General features: G+C 44.4%; 1 protein-coding gene across 4 annotated transcripts in view; it reads left to right on the top strand.

Annotated features, from left to right (window-relative positions):
• Window positions 1-19491, top strand: part of WWP2 (WW domain containing E3 ubiquitin protein ligase 2) — a 181378-nt gene that overhangs the window by 122383 nt on the left and 39504 nt on the right. For all 4 annotated transcript variants that reach the window (XM_055297777.2, XM_055297778.2, XM_063611584.1 and 1 more), the window contains one exon: window positions 5493-5703. In XM_055297777.2, the coding sequence (XP_055153752.1) occupies window positions 5493-5703 (211 nt within the window). The remainder of the gene's footprint in view (window positions 1-5492; window positions 5704-19491) is intronic.

Here is a 19491-nt window from a genome sequence, read left to right as displayed (position 1 = left end):
AAGAAGTTGAAACCACACGTCAGCAAAGTCAAAACAGCGCATGTCACAGGGGCTGTGCGGCTGAGTAGCTGAGACCACGGGTACTGTGGGCTTCACAGTGTGGAGTGCTTTCCCTGGGCTGCAGGGGTGGGGAGGGCGTCCAGGGAAGAAGGCTGATGTGGGCAAAGAGATGCAGCAAGAACACAAGGGCCAGAGAGTGGAAGTAGTGAAAAATGCGGGAAACAAATCTGCCCTTGCTCTCAAGATGGGTGCAGTCCTTTTGGGGAGATACGGGTGTACATCAAATAATTAGGATTAAAAGTTAGAGAACATTGGCTATATCGAATAGAGTTAAAAGTTAATACAGCAGACTGGGTGCGGTGGCTCACGCCTGTACTCCCAGAACTCTGGGAGGCTGAGGCAGGCAGATCACTTGAGGTCAGGAGTTCAAGACCAGCCTGGCCAACATAGTAAAACCCCATCTCTACTAAAAATACAAAAATTAGCCAGGCGTGGTGGCACATGCTTGTAATCCCAGCTACTTGGGAGGCTGAAGCAGGAGGATTGCTTGAACCCAGGAGGTGGAGTTTGCAGTGAGCCGAGATCATGTCACTGCACTCCAGTTTGGGTGGCAGGGTGAGACTCCATCTCAAAAAAAAAAAAAAAAATTAATACAGCAATTCTGTAAGGCATGATGGACTTGTAATTCCTTGTCTTTGACAATCTGGTTTTTCTATTTGAAGCCTCATTAGACGTGAGTATGGTGCCCTGTCCCTGGTTGACCAGGGTGACTGTGGGCCAGTGATGTATTGTTAGAACGTAATTTCTGCTGACTATGAATTGTGTTGGGGTGGATTGACTCATGAGGTTCTTTCAAGCTTCCATGTTCTAAGAATGTGCACACTCTCACTCACTCATACTTTTTGAGAGCAGAAGAGGGGTACTCGTGAGTATTCATGGGTACAGAAGGCTTGTCCATGCTAGGATATCTAGCCTTCATATTTTTCTGTTTCCAAATCTGAACTCAAGGTATAGCACAAACATTTTTTTTTTCGACTTTAAGTTCCAGGGTACGTGTACAGGATGTGTAGGTTTGTTACATCGGTTAAACATGCGCCATGGTGGTTTACTGCACAGATCAACCCATCACCTAGGTATTAAGCCCAGCATTGGTTAGTCATTCCTTCTGATGCTTTCCCTCCCCGCACCCCACCCCGCACAAACTGTTAAACAGAGGAGCTGCTATGGGTGAACCAGGTTGACTCAGAGGCTCTTGGTTAGGCCTGTGGACATGTACAGCCCTGGAAGGAAACTTCTTTCTAACTAGATTTGCAGCTGCATGAACAGTCAGATCCAAGTAGTGTTGATTGGAGGGTCTTCTCCCCTGGCATGTCATGGGGGCTCTGCTTTTGTTCTTTTCGTGGTCAGCTATTTCATAATAATTATTTTTAATAGTAGTACATATATGTTACTAAAACTTTAAAAAATAAAAGCTTAAACAGTATAAAGAATGTCCTTTTCCTATTCTGCTCACCTTCAGTTTCCTCCCCCAAGGCCCACTGTTGTGTTTCTTGCGGTTCTTTCAAAGATATTCTTGGAATATACAAGTGTATGTATATATATTCCTTGAAAACACACACACATGTGTATGCACACAAACTCACAAATGATAGCACAATTATACATTGTTCTGCACTTTTTCATTTAGTAATTATCTTAGAATGTTCCCATGGTATGTGAAGCTAACTTGAAGAGCTTGTTCACCTCCCCTTTCCCCACTAAGTCCAGCCGAGGATGGGGACAATTTTAGGATCAAAAAGAATATTAGGCTGGGTGCGGTGGCTCATGCCTGTGATGCCAGCACTTCGGGAGGCTGAGGTGGGAGGATCACTTGAGCTCAGGAGTTTGAGACCAGCCTGGGCAACATAGTGAGACCCTATCTCTACAAAAAAATAAAAATAAAAATTAGCCAGGCATGGTAGCGTGAGCCTGTAGTCCCAGCTGCTTGAGAGGCTGAGGCAAGGGGATTGCTTGAGCCTGGGAGGTCAAGGCTGCCGTGAGCCATAATTGTGCCACTGCACTCCAGCCTGGGTGACACAGCAAGACCCTATCTTAAAAACAAAAAACAATGGATTGAAATATTTTAAAACATATTTGAATCCAGTGCCTCATAAAGATTCTTAAACAAAATGAAACCTCATTGTTCATTTTTAGAGGATGCAAGGAAATCAACTCATTCTGAAAACTGGTAAACAAAGGGAAAGAAGCGAGTATTTCTCCTGCCTTTTCTTTACAAACTGAACCTCCAGGTAGCCAAATAGTTGATAAGGGGAGGTTTCTCTTTATAGAAGTATTGTAGCTAATAAATGAAGAAGGTATGGTAGAATTAGAATATTACTATTTTGCAGCCTTCAGTGAATTATTTAATTATTTAAGCCTATTTCTGAACTTTCTTATTAATTGACACTTGCCTATTCATATATCAGTACCACATTGTTTTAATTGCTGTAGCTTTGTAGTATGTTTTAATACTTTAGAAACTCCCCCTACACACACACACCACTCTTTTACAAACTCCCCTCCTATACATACACACACACACACACACACACACACCATTCTTCTTCTTTAGAATGTTCATGGCTATTCTTGTGTATTTAGTTTTCCTAATAAATTTTAGAATAAATTCATCTAGCTCTGAAAAAAGTCATAGTATTTTTTTAAAAATTGAGTAAAATGTATAGATGTGCATAAAGTGAATTGCCCTCTGTTGTGTTTTATTGGCTTGCCTGAGATATAATAGGAATATAAATATCAAGCCTTGCATTTCTGTTAGGGAAACATTAATTGCACAAGATTTAGTCACTTATCAAACAACTAATTTAGCCTGTGTGCCAGGCAATATTTTATATACTTCAGAGAAAACAAGTAAATAAATCGTAGCCAATTTCTAACATCAGGCTCTTACCTGTTTCTTAAGATCTAGCTTGGCATCCATCACATCATATGAAGAAATTTGACTTTCAGCTGACCACCAGTCCCATGTGTGCCAATTTTTACATGGTTGCTATGAGTCATTATAATCTTCAGTTGAATTAGAGGATGTGCAGAGAGGGAGAAGTGGAGCGTAGTGACAAGTGGTTTAGGCTCTGGAGGCAGACAGCAGGGTGTGAATTAGGTGCTATATGACCTTGAGAGGTGTTGTAGCCTCTTTGAGCCATAGTTTCCTTAAGTGATAAGTGGGGATATCAATTGTAACTAACTTGTGGGGTTGCGTGTGAGGCCTAAAGGAGAAAATCCAAAGTGCTTTGTACCTTTCCTGCACATGCTGGTGTTCTGGAAATGTTACCTGGTATTTAAGTTGGTAATCTGACTCTGCTGGCCTCATGGTATCTGATTTATTATGTTCAGTTCCTGATATGATTATCTAGAAGAGGCAGTAGACGATATCTAGAAGAGGGCAGCCAGATGATCAGGACAGGGGGGTCGCCTAGAAACACTGAAGAAATGGTAGGCCTCTTTACTAGAAAAGAGAATACTAAGATGAAACAGTGGCCATTGATTTGTTGATTGATTGATGGGTCTCACCCTGTCACCTAGGCTGGGTTGCAGTGGTGCAGTCATGGCTCACTTCAGACTCCACCTTCTCAGCTCCAGTGGTTCTCCCTCAGCCTCCTGAGTAGCTGGGACCACAGGTGGGCACCACCATGCCCAGCTACTCTTTTAAATTATTTGTAGAGATGAGTCCTTGCTAGGTTGCCTAGGCTGGTCTGGAACTCCTGGGCTCAAGCAAGCCTCCTGCTTCAGGCTCCCAAAGTGCTGGAATTAGAGGCAAAGTATCTAGGTATCTGGCCTAGATACTTTGAATTGCTTTGGAGATAGAGATGGGGAGACTCGGACCAGGTAATAGAATCAGCCTCACATGAAGAAAAACAAACAAACAACTTTCTAGGCCGGGTGCCCTGGCTCATGCCCGTAATCCCAGCACTTTGGGAGGTTGAAGTGGGCATATCACTCGAGGCCAGGAGTTCGAGACCAGCCTGGCCAACATGGTGAAACCCCATTTCTACTAAAAATACAAAAATTAGCTGGGTGTGGTGGCACACACCTGTAATCCTAGCTACTTGGGAGACTGAGGTATGAGAATTGCTTGAACCCGGGAGGCAGAGGTTGCAGTGAGCCAAGATGGTGCCATCCCACTCCAGCTTGGGTGACAGAGCGAGACTGTGTCTCAAAACAAAACAACCCCCCACCGACTTTCTGGCAAGTACATCTGTTCAACCATGGGATGATTCTGTAGTGAGCTCCCTGTAAGAAATGTTCAGGAAGAATCTGGATAGCCACTTGTTAGGGATACAACAAAAAGAATTTCTGCATTAGGAAGATGAGGCTAAATGATGACTAAGGTGTTTTCCTATGAAATTCTAGTATACATATATACATATGCAATCACATATATGGAAAATTCTCTGCATATAGCTTATCACTTCCAAAGAACCACAGTTCTTTGAAACCTTATTTGATCCTTTTTTGAGTTAGAGGATATTGCAGTGCACCCTTGGGGTCCTTGTGAACGTAAGTGATCATCAAAGAAGTGAAGAGATGGTGAAAAAGGGAGACTTGGGGACTAGTGTGTTTCCCTTCTGTCTCATTGTCTATTATCTCAGAGAGAAGACCCTTAGCTGTGAACCCTTCTTGCTTCCTACTTTGAGTGTGAGCCTTTAAAAGAATGAGCACATTATTGGAAGTTTCTGCCTCTATAGTGTGTAGGAGCTTTTTGAAAGAAGGTGCTAGTCATGTCTAGCAAACAAATGACAAATTTAAAGAAAAGGATGTGACCTTATAAACTTGGACTTGCTGCATTTAGCCCCAACACTTTTTTTTTTTTTGAGACAGAATTTTGCTGTCAGGCAAATTTTTTGCCAGGCTGGAGTGCAATGGCATAGTCTTGGCTGACTGCAACCTCTGCCTCCCGGGTTCAAGCGATTCTCCTGCTTCAGCCTCCCAAGTACCTGGGATTATAGGCATGCACCACCATGCCCAGCTAATTTTTGTATTTTTAGCAGAGACAGGGTTTTGCCATGTTGGCCAGGTGGGTCTCGAACTCCTGACCTCAAGTGATCCACCCGCCTCAGCCTCCCAAAGGCTGGGATTACAGGTGTGAGCCACTGCGCCTGGCCCCAACACATTCCTGTTATGTTCATCTTTCCTGCTACTCTTTTGTTGCAATAAATGTAAATGTAGCCATAGTATGTTAGAAAAACTTGATAAAGTTATGTAAAAAAGGTAGTGTTAATATGTTTATTTCAGATTCATCCTGATTTCCTTTGGACAGGCATTAATGACTTGCTGTACTTTCCAAAGTCATGTTTTGTAAAACTTTTTGCTGTCGCTCAATACATATATTGTAACATTGTAGATGCCATGTTAGCCTATTAAGTGAAAAACTTAGCAAGTATAAATAAAATTCTCATTCTTAGTTGACCTTTAAAGTATGATTTGTGCATCTTCAGTGAATGACGAACCCACAACAGCCACTGATCCTGAAGAACCTTCCATTGTTGGTGTGACGTCCCCACCTGCTGCACCCTTGAGTGTGACCCCGAATCCCAACACAACTTCTCTCCCTGCCCCAGCCACACCGGCAGAAGGAGAGGAACCCAGCACTTCGGGTACACAGCAGCTCCCAGCGGCTGCCCAGGCCCCCGACGCCCTGCCTGCCGGGTGAGTAGTCTTCTGTCCCATAACAGATCTCTCCTCCTCAAAGACTGAGCCTCCTTTACGGGGGCGGAGACAACGTGGCTATTTATTACCTAGTGGCTAGTAGCCTCTGGGGAGGCTGCTGTGCACTGAAGCAAGGGAGGTGTGGAAGAACTGCTTGTTCTACATAAATCTTAAAAAGAATCTCAGTCGCCTGGGGCAGAATCAATGCTACCTTGTACCGTGACTTGAAATGAACAGCTTGACTCAAAGAGTGTGGCTTTTACGGAACAAGGAGCTCATTTTGCTTTCCTGAATCATTGGAGGGTGTTCGCCTAGATCCTGCCTAGAAAACAGCTTTTCTCTCTTGAATTTTATCTTATCAGCCCACGGAGGAATTGGGTTTTAGGCTGTGAATATTGCTGTATGTTATTCTCATAACTGGGACTTAAGTTAACATAAGCTACAAGTTTTCTTGCCATTCTTTTTTCTTTTTTTAGAGATGGAGTCTTAATCTGTCACCCAGGCTGGAGTGCAATGGCACGATTTCGGCTCACTGCAACCTCTGCCTCCCGGGTTCAAATGATTCTCCTGCCTCAGCCTCCCAAGTAGCTGGGGCTACAGGCGCACACCACCATGCTGGCTAATGTTTTTGTATTTTTAGTAGAGATAGGGTTTTGCCATGTTGGCCAGGCTGGTCTCGAACTCCTGACCTCACGTTATCCACCTGCCTCGGCCTCCCAAAGTGCTGGAATTACAGGCAGGAGCCACCACACCTGGCCCTCTTGCCATCCTTTAGTTCAGTCAGATGGCGTGGTGGCTCACACGCCAATCAATTCCAGTGCTTTGGGAGGCTGGGGTGGGAGGATCACTTGAGGCCAGGAGTTTGAGACCAGCCTGGGCAATATAGTGATATCCTGCCTACACACACACACACACACACACACAAATGTGGGCACAGTGACCTGTGCCTGTAGTTGTAGCTACTGGGGAGGCTAAGGTGGGAGGATTGCTTGAGCCAGGAGTTAGAGGCAGCAGTGAGCTATGATCACATCACTGTACCCCAGCCTGGACTATGAAGCGAGACCCCTGTCTCAAAAATAAAAATGAAATCTGACAGCAAAGACCTTGGATGATAGGAAGACAGCCCCTGTAAGCCAAAGGGAAGTTCAAGTTTGGTTATATGGTGAGTGGAGATTACAAGCGTGGACCTGGTAATCAAATAGCTCTGGATTTGAATCCCCCCCACCATGTGATCTTGGCTGAATGACTTAGCCTGTTGGTAAGGTGGAGATAGTCATCATACATATCTCCCCAGGAAGTTAAGGGACTCAAATAACATGGTGAACATGAAGCCCTCACTGATTGGTGGGTGTTACACCTGGTAAGTGATATTTTTCAAGTGGTTGTGAAGGGATGCTAAAGGAGGGGAATGCTTCTGAACCAGGAGGTGAAGTCCTTTCTCAGCAGCTCTGATCATGGTTGGGGCCAGTTTTCACTGCCTCTCCTGGTTATCAGTTTGGTGTGGAGGAAACCCACATCTGTATCACTCTAGTTGCTGGTGATCTGGTTGACGATGACTTGGTGGTGTGTCTCCTGTGAATCCTTGTAATTCATAAAGGAAAAAGGAAGGGTGTAAGGCCTCTTAGTTGACTACAAGGTGCTGTATTATTCTTTTTTTCACTCCCTTATCCCATCTCCTTATTCTATTATTAAGCCACTTTCGTTGTTGTTGTTGTTTGAGACAGGGTCTCACTCTGCTGCCCAGGCTGGAGTGCAGTAGTACAATCTTGGCTCACTGCAGCCTTGACTTCATAGGCTTGAGCGATTCTTCCACCACAGCCTCCCAAGTAGCTGAGACTACAGGTGTGCACCACCACACCTGGATAATTTTTTTTTTTTGTAGAGACAGGGTTTCACCATGTTGCCCAGGCTGGCTTAAGCCACTTTCAAAAACCCAATTGTCAAAACAAAAATCCTTTATCTGAAGGCATATGTGACCTTTACCACGTACGTATTGTTTTCCTAGCATGAGCCACGCTACCTAACTCCCGTCTCTTCAGAAAGTCCCGTTCCACATACCTTTGTACCTCAAACCTGGAGAGCATTGGCAGGATTGAGAGGCAGCTCTGGGATGTTTTTTTTGTGAGGTTTTTGATTTTAGTGAAGGTTAAAGTGAAAAGCTCACTAATCAATTGCTTTGTGTCCAGCTACTCCCTACAGAGATATTTCTCTTTTGTATGTGGTAAGGAATACTCGAAAGACCTTTGTTTGGTTTATAATTTCAAGCCTGTATGTTATAGTTTGGGGGGAACAGAGCAGAATCATGTGGGCAGAAAGGAGAGAAAATGGCTGCCTGTGTCCCCAGTGAGCTGTTTGTTTTCTTTCCGCTGAGCAAATGCCTGGAAGGCGGGCCTCACTCCTGTGTCAGTCACAGGCAATTAGGGCTAATGGCTCAACATGTCTTTATGTAGGGCGTGTGTGAGGGTTACTGTTCTCGGGGATTGGGCACTTCCTGTTTCCAGGCAGCTGGAAAACTCCAGGCTCTGAAAACGCTCTTTATTCTAAGTCTGGCAGATCGAGCAGCCCAGGGAAGCCGATTCCCCTCCCTCATCCTGCCAGAGGCTGAAACACGTTTCTGAGGTAGAGCCTGAACAGCATCTTTTCCTTGGGGCATTTAGAATGTGATGAGGCCCACGTGTGGGCCTGGGGAGGCTGCTCCCCGCTTGAACATGTCCGATGGTCCAGAGAAGGGTGTCGGAGACCCAATTTTCCAACCCAGACGGCTTCCACGTGCTCTTTTCTAAGATGACCAGGAGGGCTTTGTGGGCTGACTCAGGGCCTGGAGATCGTCAGCCACCTACCTGGAGACCGACTAGCGCTGCTGAGTTTCTAAGAGGGAGCACTGCAGGCTTTTGGTTGGCTGATGGAAGCCGGAGAGAGTACGATTTCTGCCAGCGATCCTTCCAGTTCATAGGCCTGCCAGCCCCACCCCAGCTTACTTAAAAGTTTAGGAGATCCAGGCAAGGTGGGTTATTAATTTACCCCTGGTGTTCCAGAGTCAGGGGACCAACGAGAGAAGGAAATCTGTCATTTCTAATTCCAGTACCAACAAAGGGTGTGCTGTGGCAGAGGGACTGGAGTGCTATCTCATAGGAGCTGTATCTTCTTGAGTTTGCAGAATGCCTTTATCTTTTATGAGGATATATAAATGCAGCAGCTCATTTGAGTATCTACTGGTGCCCAAGTTCTATATTCGAGGTTTTACACTGTTTATTCTTTCATTAGACAAAATATCTGTTACTATTTAAGAGACAGCAGGTCAGGTGCTGGGTATGGCAGATGCAGTGCCAAACAAGAAATGGTTCTTGCTACTGGACTGTTTCACGACACATGCTCTGATCACTCAGTTCTCCCCCTGGCTTGACTCAGCCATTCCCTTGGCTGCCTCTGGGATCTGATGCTAAGTCCCATATCTGCCTCTTGAGCCCAGTCCTCACCTGACTCACTGCCTGGACAGTTCCACGTAGCTATCTCAACCCAACAGAACTTATCATCTTACCCATCCCTTCCGGGCTAGAACCTCGTCCCCCTCCTGGGAATGGTGCCACCATCTGCCCAGGTGACCTTCAAGTCATACATCTTTCCCCTGCCCCTGACATCCATTCAGTCATCAAGCCCTGCCTCTGGGCCTCCAGACTGTGCTGTCTCAGCTTCCCATACTGATCCCGCTTTGCATTTATCACAGGTGTAATTTGCATACTATTTATTGAGTGACCGTCTCCTCCACCATACTCTAGGTGCCGTACGGGCAGGGATCGTGTCTTTCTTATTTGCCCCTGCATGCCCAGCACCTAGCACATATGTACCTAGCCTGGCACATAGTGGGACTCCAGGAAATAAATGAAACAATGATTCTCTTTTTTTTAATTTAAAATTTTATTTTATGATTTTTCTTTTAATTACACTTCTGAGGTATATGTGCACATATGTGGGGTATATGTGCAGAATGTGCAGTTTTGTTACATAGGTATACACGTGCCATGGTGGTTTGCTGTACCCATCAACCTGTCATCTACATTAGGTATTTCTCCTAATGCTATCCCTCCCCTAGCCCCCCACCCCTCCGACAGGCCACGGTGTGTGATGTTCCTCTCCCTGTGTCCATGTGTTCTCATCGAAACAATGATTCTCTTAAACAACTCTCAAATCTGCCCACTTGGCTACATACTTTTGCAATATTCCAGACCAAATTACGATGATCTGTCACTCGAGTGACTGTTCTTACCCTTTCCCAATCTATTTTAACTTTTCTTTTTTTGAGACATGGTCTCACTCTGTCACCCAGGCTGGAGTGCAGTTGTGCAATCTTGGCTCACTGCAGCCTCAGCCTCATGGACTCAAGTGATCCTCCCACCTCAGCCTCCTGAGTAGCTGGGACTACAGGCACCTGCCACCACACCCAGCTAATTTTGTTTATTTTCACAGAGACAGGGTCTCCCTATGTTTCCAAGGCTGGTCTCAAACACCTAGGATCAAGTAATCCTCCTGCCTTGGCCTTCCAAAGTGCTGGGATTATAGGCACGAGCCACCGTGCCTGGCCCTGTTTTAATTTTTAAAAATAAAATTCTGAGCATGACCTTTCACCACTTAGAATGCTCCAGTGGCTTCATATTGTCTTTGGGGATACATTCCCAAATCCTTAATAAGGCCTAAAAAGGCCTGTGTAATATGACCCCACCTACCCTTCAAGCCTTCGGTGGGATCCACTCCACATCTCTGTCTAAGCCACGATAACTTTAATTTGACAAATGTATCACCCTCTCTCCGGACTTAGGATCCTCCCCCATGCTGGTCACTCTTTCTGAAACCTTCCTTGCCATCTTGTCCATTAATTCCTATACATCTTCAAGTGTCAACTTAATCAGTAAATCCTTCTGGGACTCCCTCCCTGATCCCTGGTGGACAAGAAGAAGCGTGTCCTTCCTCTGTCACTCTTCTCACACCTGTCATTGCTTGTTTTCTGCCTCTCTGCTATTCTTGGCTCTGCACGCCAAGGTGGCTGGGAGCCTGGCACAGAGTAGGCCCCCAAGACATTTTTGCAATGAATGGATGAGTACTTTTAAATGCCGTCTTTTTTTTTTCTTTCCTTCACCTAGATGAATGTTTTTTGCCTCTTTGATGCCTCAAAGAAAGAACAGCTGTGACAGCAATATTGCATTTTCTTCCCAAGGGCAAGAAAGTTGAGCCTAATGCTGTCATTCACTGGCTTGACTGGCTTTGGGTTCAAATATGCATCTCTCGTAGTTCAGAATGCTGGGTTTTTTTTTTTGTTTTTTGTTTTTTTTTTTTTTGAGATGGAATGTCACTCTGTTGGTCCAGGCTCCGTCTCCCAGGTTCAAACAATTCTCCTGCCTCAGCCTCCCGAGTAGCTGGGAGTACAGGCATGTACCACCACGCCCAGCTAATTTTTTGTATTTTTTAGTAGAGCCAGGGTTTCACCATGTTGGCCAGGCTGTGCTCGAACTCCTGACCTCAAGTGATCCACCTGCCTCGGCCTCCCAAAATACTGAGATTACAGGAGTGAGCCATTGCACCCAGCCCTCAGAATGCTCTTCCCTGTTCATAAAGGATCACTCTTCCCACACTGGCAGATACTGTGCAGCACGGCTCCTCTTCATTGAGGCATTTGAGCTAAGCTTGATTGCTTTCTGGGCCCTCCAGAGGACTCTGTCTAACTTTATCTTCTCAACTCATCCAATCTCCCTTACTGAGTGACAGGAGCAAGGTTCTCTTGGGGATCTCATGGCTCTATTTTTCAGGTTGCTGCATTTTTTTTTTTTAATTGAGATGGGGTCTTGCTCTGTCACCCAGGCTGGAGTGCAGTGGCATGATCATGGCTTATGGCAGCCTCAAATTCCAAGCCTCAAGTAATCCTCCTGCCTCGGCCTCCTGAGTAGCTGGGACTACAGGCACATGTCACTATACCCAGCTATTTTTTTTTTTTTTTTTTAGTAGAGATGAGGGTCTCACTCTGTTGCCCATGCGGATCTCAAACTCCTAGGCTCAAGCGATCTTCCCACCTTGGCCTCCCAAAGTGCTGGAATTCCAGGCATGAGCCACTGCACCTGGCTGCATTGTCTTTTTGAAATATGCAGCAGATGAGACTTGGCCATATGTGATTACATACGTCTGCATGTTTTAAGAACTGAAGGCTGCTGAAACCTGGGCTGCAGAGGTCCAAATACAGCACTCCCCATGCCTTTTCTGTGTCCCCATCTGTAAACGCTCCTGCTTTCCATAGCTTTTAAATTAACTAGCATGAAAGAAGCTAACTGGAGGGGTATGAAGTTTTCAGGTTGCAAATGTCTATGAAAGAAGGGGTGCCAGGAAGGTTTGGGGTGCTGGTGAGATAGTGGTTCAGGCCGTGGGCAATGGGAAGTGAGGCTGCTTTGGTCTACGGGCCCTGTTATCTGTTTTTTCTCAGCACCCAGCCCATTTTGGGGACCCAATGCTCATTATCAATGAGCCAACTGTGTGTACATGGCTTAGATAAACTCCAAGCGTGTCCCTTACAGTCTTTGCAGCTCCCTCGGTCCCACACACACAGAGGCACATTATTTTGCCCTGGCAGCCAGCACGCCACTGTGGTTTCTTACATAACGGAGGGCGTTGTGTTTGGACTGCCGACTTACCTAAGCTCTGCCATTTCACACCATGCTTTTTCTCCCGCAGCCATTGGCTGCCCCATCTGTTTCCTGCCTCTGAGTGGAATTAATTGAGGAGGGATGTTTTCTGGATCTTTCGGATTTGCCATCTCCTCTACCCCCCTGCCCAATTATGGATATCCAGAGTCACTCTCTTGAGATGGCCCTTAAGACACTATCAAGGACGACAGCCTTGTAAGAGTTCTGAGATGTTTGTTTGTGGGGACATTCTAAGAGATGTTGGGATTTGGAGCTTCTCTGCTAAGTTATAAACCAGGCGCTGCCATTGAATTTCATTCCAAACTCAACTTCAACACTAGCCAAAGAGTCTTACCCAAGGAGTTTTAACACTGCGCTTCTCAAAACTATTTGTGAGAAAACAGTCCTTTTTGGTTGTTGTTTTGTTTTAATTTATTTTAAAATATTCTGTCTATTGCGAATCCTTTTATTCTATACTCTGTTCAATGAGACGAATCTTTTGAGCACATATGTGGATATTACAGCAATGTCAGATTGGTATGAAAGTTCCTAAAGTGGGCCAGGCGTGGTGGCTCATGCCTGTAATCTCAGCACTTTGGCAGGCCGAGTCAGGAGGATTCGTTGAGTCCAGGAGTTCGAGACCAGTTTGGGCAACATAGCAAGACTTCGTCTCTACAAAAAACACAAACAAAGACATCAGCTGTGTGCATCTGTGATCCTAGCTATTCTGGAGGCTGAGGCAGGAGGATCGCATAAGTCCCGGAAGTCAAGGCTGTAGTGAGCTGTGTTCAAGCCACTGCCCTTCAGCCTGGATGACTGAGTGAGACCCTGTCTCAGTTAAAAGAAAAAAAAGTTTCTAAGTGCTTAGAAACTTCAGTACTTTTCTGGTCACAGAACAGTAACAGTTTGGGCTGTGGACCATTCTTTGAGTAGCATCAGATTAAAGGATTACACTGTGAGCATCTGTGTCTTTCCTCCAGTTTGTTTCTTTGCTTAGTATGGTTTAGTCTGTGACTCTGCAGGGATTATTACATGCTTAGGTCACATGGAATAGTGCATGTTTCTGGCTTCCTCATCACCATCTCAGAACTTAAACTCTTATTTCCAGAGATTCTACTGTTGTTGGAGGCTGGGCCATGAGATGTTTTCATCTTATGTGTATGTATTCATGCATAATTATTCATTTTCATTTCTACTGCACTTTCTTTCCTTTTTTTGGAGACAGGGTCGCATTTTGTCACCCAGGCTGGAGTATAGTGGCATGATCATAAGTCACTGCAGTCTCAACTTCCTTAGCTCAAGCAGTCCTCCTGCCTCAGCCTCCCAAGTAGCTGGGACTACCATGAGCCACCATGCCCAGCTAATTTTTGTACTTTTTGTAGAGACAAGGTCTTGCTATGTTACCCAGGCTGGTCTCGAACTCCTGGAGGCTCAAGCAATCCTCCTATCTTGGCCTACCAAAGTGCTGGGGTTATAGGTGTGAACCACCGTGCCCATCCTTACTGCAATTTCTTGAGAGCTCCTCAAGAGCAAGGAATATTGTGTCCATCTTTGTGTTCCCTGTACCTAGCATACAACTTGGCTTCCAAAGAGAGGGAGTGATGTGTTACATGAGTGGGAAAATGATATCACATTCTCAGTGGCCCTTAAAATTTTTTAAAGTTTCTTTATGATCTTATTATAAAAGCCCATTGATGGAAAATTAGAAAAAAATAGGAGGTGGGAGAAGAACAGTACATAATAACAGCAGTTAACAAACACCCACCCAGATCTGACCATTGGTATTTCTTCTGCAGCTTGTGTGTATTTTTTTTTTTTTAAACACTAACTACAGCCACCGTGTATTCTAAGTGTTTCTAAGGTGCTGGGGACTGCCCAGTTTCCTAAATGGATGATTTCATGCAGTCTTCCCTCTGTGAGAGAGCTACTTTTATCCTCATCTTGCAAGTGAGGAGAACTTAAGCAATTTGCCTGGCACCACATATACAGATACAAATATAACACACGTCTACGAAAATTTGATAATCTTCCAGTATATGCTTTTAAAATTCATTTGTTTTTATTGTAAAATATTGTAAGCATGCAGGTACAAATGGAGAAGAATGTAAGAAATACCTGTGGCTCATCATCTTTAGCTCTGTGCTGCATTTGCTACAGGTCTCCCCCGGTCTTTTTGTTTGTTTGTTTGTTTGTTTTGTTTTTGAGACAGAATCTGTGTCACCCAGGCTGGAGTGCAGTGGCTTGGTCTCACCTCACTGCAGCCTTGACCTCCCAGGCTCAGGTGATCCTCTCCCTTCAGCCTCTCGAGTACCTGAGACCACAGGCACATCCTACCATGCCAGGCTGATTTTTATATTTTTTGTAGAGATGGGGTTTTGCCGTGTTGCTCAGGCTGGTCTTGAACTCCTGGGCTCAAGCGATCTGCTTCCCTAAACCTCCCAAAGTGCTGGGGTTACACGTGTGAGTCACTATGCCCAGTACCTGAGGAGGTCTTTTTTTAACCACCTCTTTTTAACCCTTTGATGTATAAGATGTTACCAGTACAGCTGAAGTTTCCATGAACTCTCTGATCTCATTCCCTGTATACAGTGATACATGGAACTTCGACACGCATTTAAACTGCTATACGGTATTCTGTTACATGAACAGATAAAAATTTATCCATTTACTTGTTTCTTGACAGCTATAAACAATGGCTGCAGTAGGCCAGGCGCAGTGGCTCATGCCTATAATCCCAGCACTTTGGGAGGCCGAGGTGGGTGGATCACAAGGTCAGGAGTTTGAGACCAGCCTGGCCAATATGGTGAAACCCCATCACTACTAAAAATACAAAAATTAGCCGGGTGTGGTGGCACACGCCTGTAGTCCCAACTACTCAGGAGGCTGAAGCAGAAGAATGGCTTGAACCAGGGAGGTGGAGGTTACAGTGAGCGGAGATTGTGCCACTGCACTCTAGCCTGGGCGACAGTGAGACTCCATCTCAAAACAAAAAAACAAAACAAAACAAAACACAGTGAAACAATGGCTGCAGTAAAGTTTTCCTGTGCATGCCTTTTTGTGTACATGGTTTTTTCTTTTTCTTTTTCTTTTTTTTTTTTTTTTTGAGATGGAGTCTTGCTCTGTTGCCCGGGCTGGAGTGTGCAGTGGCACAATCTCGGCTCACTGCAACCTCCGCCTCCCGAGTTCAAGTGATTCTCCTGCCTCAGTCTCCCAAGTAGCTGGGATTACAGGCATCTGCCACCATGCTTGGCTAGTTTTTGTTTTTTTAGTAGAGACAGGGTTTCGCCATGTTAGCCAGGATGGTCTCAAACTCCCAACCTCAGGTGATCTGCCCACCTCGGCCTCCCAAAGTGCTGGGATTATAGGTGTGAGCCACCGCGCCCAGCCAGTTATTTCTTAAAGGTTTGTACAGCAACTGGAATTTGTGCATTGTAGGAAATGAAGATCTTCAACTTCAGTAGATATTATCAAATTGCCTGAGTCACCTAACCAATTCGTACTCCTGTGGACATGCGTAAGCATTCCTGCTAAAACTTAGTGTTGTCAGATTCATTTCATGTGGGCCAGTCTAATGGGCATGAATGGTACCTCTCTGAGGATTCAGTTTGAAGTTCCCTGATTACTGTTGAGATTGAACCTCTTTTTACATGTTTTTATTAGGTTCTTTGGTTTCTTCTTTTGTAAATTTCCTATTTATTTTTGTCCATTTTTTATTTGTCTTTATATATATTTTTAATCCGCAGGATTCTTTTTTCTTGTTGTTTTTGGTTTTTTTTTTTTTTGAGACAGAGTTTCACTCTTGTTGCCCAGGCTGGAGTGCAATGGCGCAATCTTGGCTCACTGCAACCTCTGCCTCCCAGGTTCAAGCAATTCTCTTGCCTCAGCCTCCTGAGTAGCTGGGATTACAGGCATGTGCCACCACTCCCAGATAATTTTTCTGTATTTAGTAGAGACGTGAATTCACCATGTTGGTCAGGCTGGTCTTGAACTCCTGACCTCAGGTGATCCACCTGCCTTGGCCTCCCGAAGTGCTGAGATTACAGGCATGAGCCACCACACCCAGCCAATCTGTAGGATTCTTAATAATGATAGGTACAAATTGCTTCTCAATTATATGCATTGCAAATATTTGCTCCCAGTCTGTGGCTTGTCTTTTCACTTTGTTTATGGTACCTTTTATTGTACAAGAGTTAATAATCTTAAATAGCCAAATCTGTAATCTTTCTCATGTGTCTTTTGTGTTTTGTCTAAAATTCTTCTCTACTTCTAAGTTACATAAAAATGTTACAGGCCACACTTGGTGGTTCATGCCTGTAACTTCAGCACTTTGGGAGGCTTAGGCAGGCAGATTGCTTGAGCCCAGGAGTTCAAGACCAGCCTGGACAGCATAGTGAGATCCCCATCTCAACAACAACAACAACAATACAAATTTTATACACATTCCACATTTTATTAATTCTGATACGCATGTTATTTCACATTTTAACTTCTTTAAAAAAATCAAGATGTGGGCTGGGCGCGATGGCTCATGCCTATAATCCCAGCACTTTGGGAGGCCGAGGCAGGTGAATCACCTGAGGTCAAGAGTTCAAGACCAGCCTAGCCAAGATGGTGAAACCCTGTCTCTACTAAAAATACAAAAATTAGCCAGGTGTGTTGGTGCATGCCTGTAATCTCAGCTACTCGGGAGGCTGAGGCAGGGAATTGCTTGAACCCGGGAGGCGGAGGTTGCAGAGCCAAGATCGCACCACTGCACTCCAGCCTGGGTGACAGAGCGAGACTCCGTCTCAAAAAAAAAAAAAAACAATCAAGATGTGATTTATAGGCACGGGGGTGGCATAATTTAATTGGCAATGTTTTTTTCTTAGTGTTATGTTTAATAATCTTACAATCGATGGCATTTTAGATTTGATGAAAAACAATATATAATTTCTAAACGAAATTTTGATTGTCTTAGGCATATTACTTTAAACTTGCCTTTTCTACCCAATATATTGTAAATACCTGAACAAGTCGATATTTATCTACAATGTTATTTTCAAGGAATGAATACCCATTATAGGAATAACATGATTTATTTGATTAACTCTCCATTTGGGGGTGTTTAGGTTGCTTCCAGTTTTTCTGTAATTGCTGTAATGTGCTGTAACAGATGCACTTACAGCTAAATTTTTGACACCTAAGTATTTCCTTGGGATATGTCCTAGAAGTAAAGTTGCTGAGTTAAGGGCCATTCACAAGAAAAATAATTAAACAGTATTCACATAGTAAAGGTTTTTTGGCCAAATTGCCCTTTGGAAAGAGTGTACCCATTTTTGCTCCCATTGATCATTCTTGATAGTGACTATCCCTATACTGCCAACCTTTTATCTGCAAAAATGTTAAAAAGAATTTTTTAGAGGCCGGGTGCAGTGGCTCACGGCTGTAATCCAAGCACTTTTAGGAGGCCAAAGCAGGAAGATTGCTTGAGCCCAGGAGTTCAGAACCACCCTGGGTAATATGGTGAGACTCTGTCTCTATTTTTAAAAAAGATAATTAAAAGAATTGTTTATAGATGCATATATTTTAATGTTGCCAACTTTTTTTTTTTTTCTTTGAGATGGAGTCTTGCTCTGTCACCCAGGCTGGAATGCAGTGACGCGATCTCAGCTCACTGCAACCTCCACCTCCTGAACTCAAGCGATTCTCCTGCCTCAGCCTCCTGAGTAGCTGGGACTACAGGTGCGTGCCACCATGTCTGGCTAATTTTTTGTATTTTTAGTAGAGACAGGGTTTCACCATGTTGGCCAGGATGGTCTCGAACTCTTGACCTCAGGTGATCCGCCTGCCTTGGCCTCCCAAAGTGCTGGAATTACAGGCATGAGTCACCGTGCCTGGCCAGTGTTGCCAACCTTTATTGAGGAGCTTTGGCAAAGGTAAAAAAGATAAGAAGAAAGACTTAATTCAGGAGCTTTGGTAGCTGCTCCCATGCCATCCTGTGTTTGGAGGCATAAAGTGCTGGTTGTTGAGTTATTAAAAGGTTAGTGTGCTTAGATTTAAAGGCTAGTTCCTTATTTCAGGAAGGGTCCTTCGGGGAAGGACTGAATTTAACACATTTCCTACCCAGTTTACAAAGGACCTATTGAAGCACTAAACACAGTGCACAGGAGGTATGTTCCACTGCAGACAGATTTCTGACTCATAAAGCAGCCTGAAAATGTCCCTACAGAAGAAATAAATCTTATGGTTCTTCCCGGAAGTGGCCAAAGCTTGGAGGAAGAATAGGACTTGGCTCAGAAACATTTATTGTAAGAGCTTAGAGTAAGAAAATGTGATTTTATGTAGCTTTTGCCTGTGGGGCATTCAACTTCTGAAGAGGCAGCTTTAAGAATACTTGAGTACTTCCAGTGTATTCTTCCCAAGTTTAATTTTTGTCTAAGTAACCAGCAAGACATCTTTTCTTTAGGATGTGAAAGTGTCCAGGTGTGGTCTAATTTCTTTTCTTTGACATGGAGTCTCGCTTTGTCGCCCAGTCTGGAGTGCAGTGGCGTGATCTCGGCTCACTGCAAGCTCTGCCTCCCCACTTCATGGCATTCTCCTGCTTCAGCCTCCTGAGCAGCTGGGATTACAGGCATGTGCCACCACGCCCGGCTAATTTTTTTGTATTTTGAATAGAGACGGGGTTTCACGTGGTCTTATTTTCTAATGGAGAGAGTGGGTTTTGATTGAGTTAGCTTTACTAATAATACCCAGTGCCTGTGTCAATGAAAAGTAAGCAAATTAGTGAATAATACAAGCTGGTAATGCTCTTACCAAGACTGAAATTTTGAGCACTTTGGTTTATCAATTTATAAGGGCCATTTGAAAAGAATTTCTATTAGCCAGGCGTGGTGGTGAGTCCCTGTAATCCCAGCTACTCGGGAGGCTGAGGCAGGAGAATCACTTGAACCTGGGAGATGGAGGTTACAGTGAGTCGAGATTGCACCACTGCACTCCAGCCTGACAGAATGAAACTTCGTCTCTAAACAAATAAATATATAAATAGAGAATTTATCTAATATTCACTTGAACTCTTTGCCCAGCTTTAATCCCTTTTAGCTTAATCCTATTCTTGGTGAAATGGTGATTTGGTTCAAACAGGTGAATC

This window comes from Symphalangus syndactylus, chromosome 11, assembly GCF_028878055.3.
Source record: "Symphalangus syndactylus isolate Jambi chromosome 11, NHGRI_mSymSyn1-v2.1_pri, whole genome shotgun sequence".
NCBI classification, from domain to species: Eukaryota; Metazoa; Chordata; class Mammalia; order Primates; family Hylobatidae; genus Symphalangus; species Symphalangus syndactylus.
Note: the sequence above shows the minus strand (reverse complement) of the source record. Positions and strands in the feature narration are given on the sequence as shown.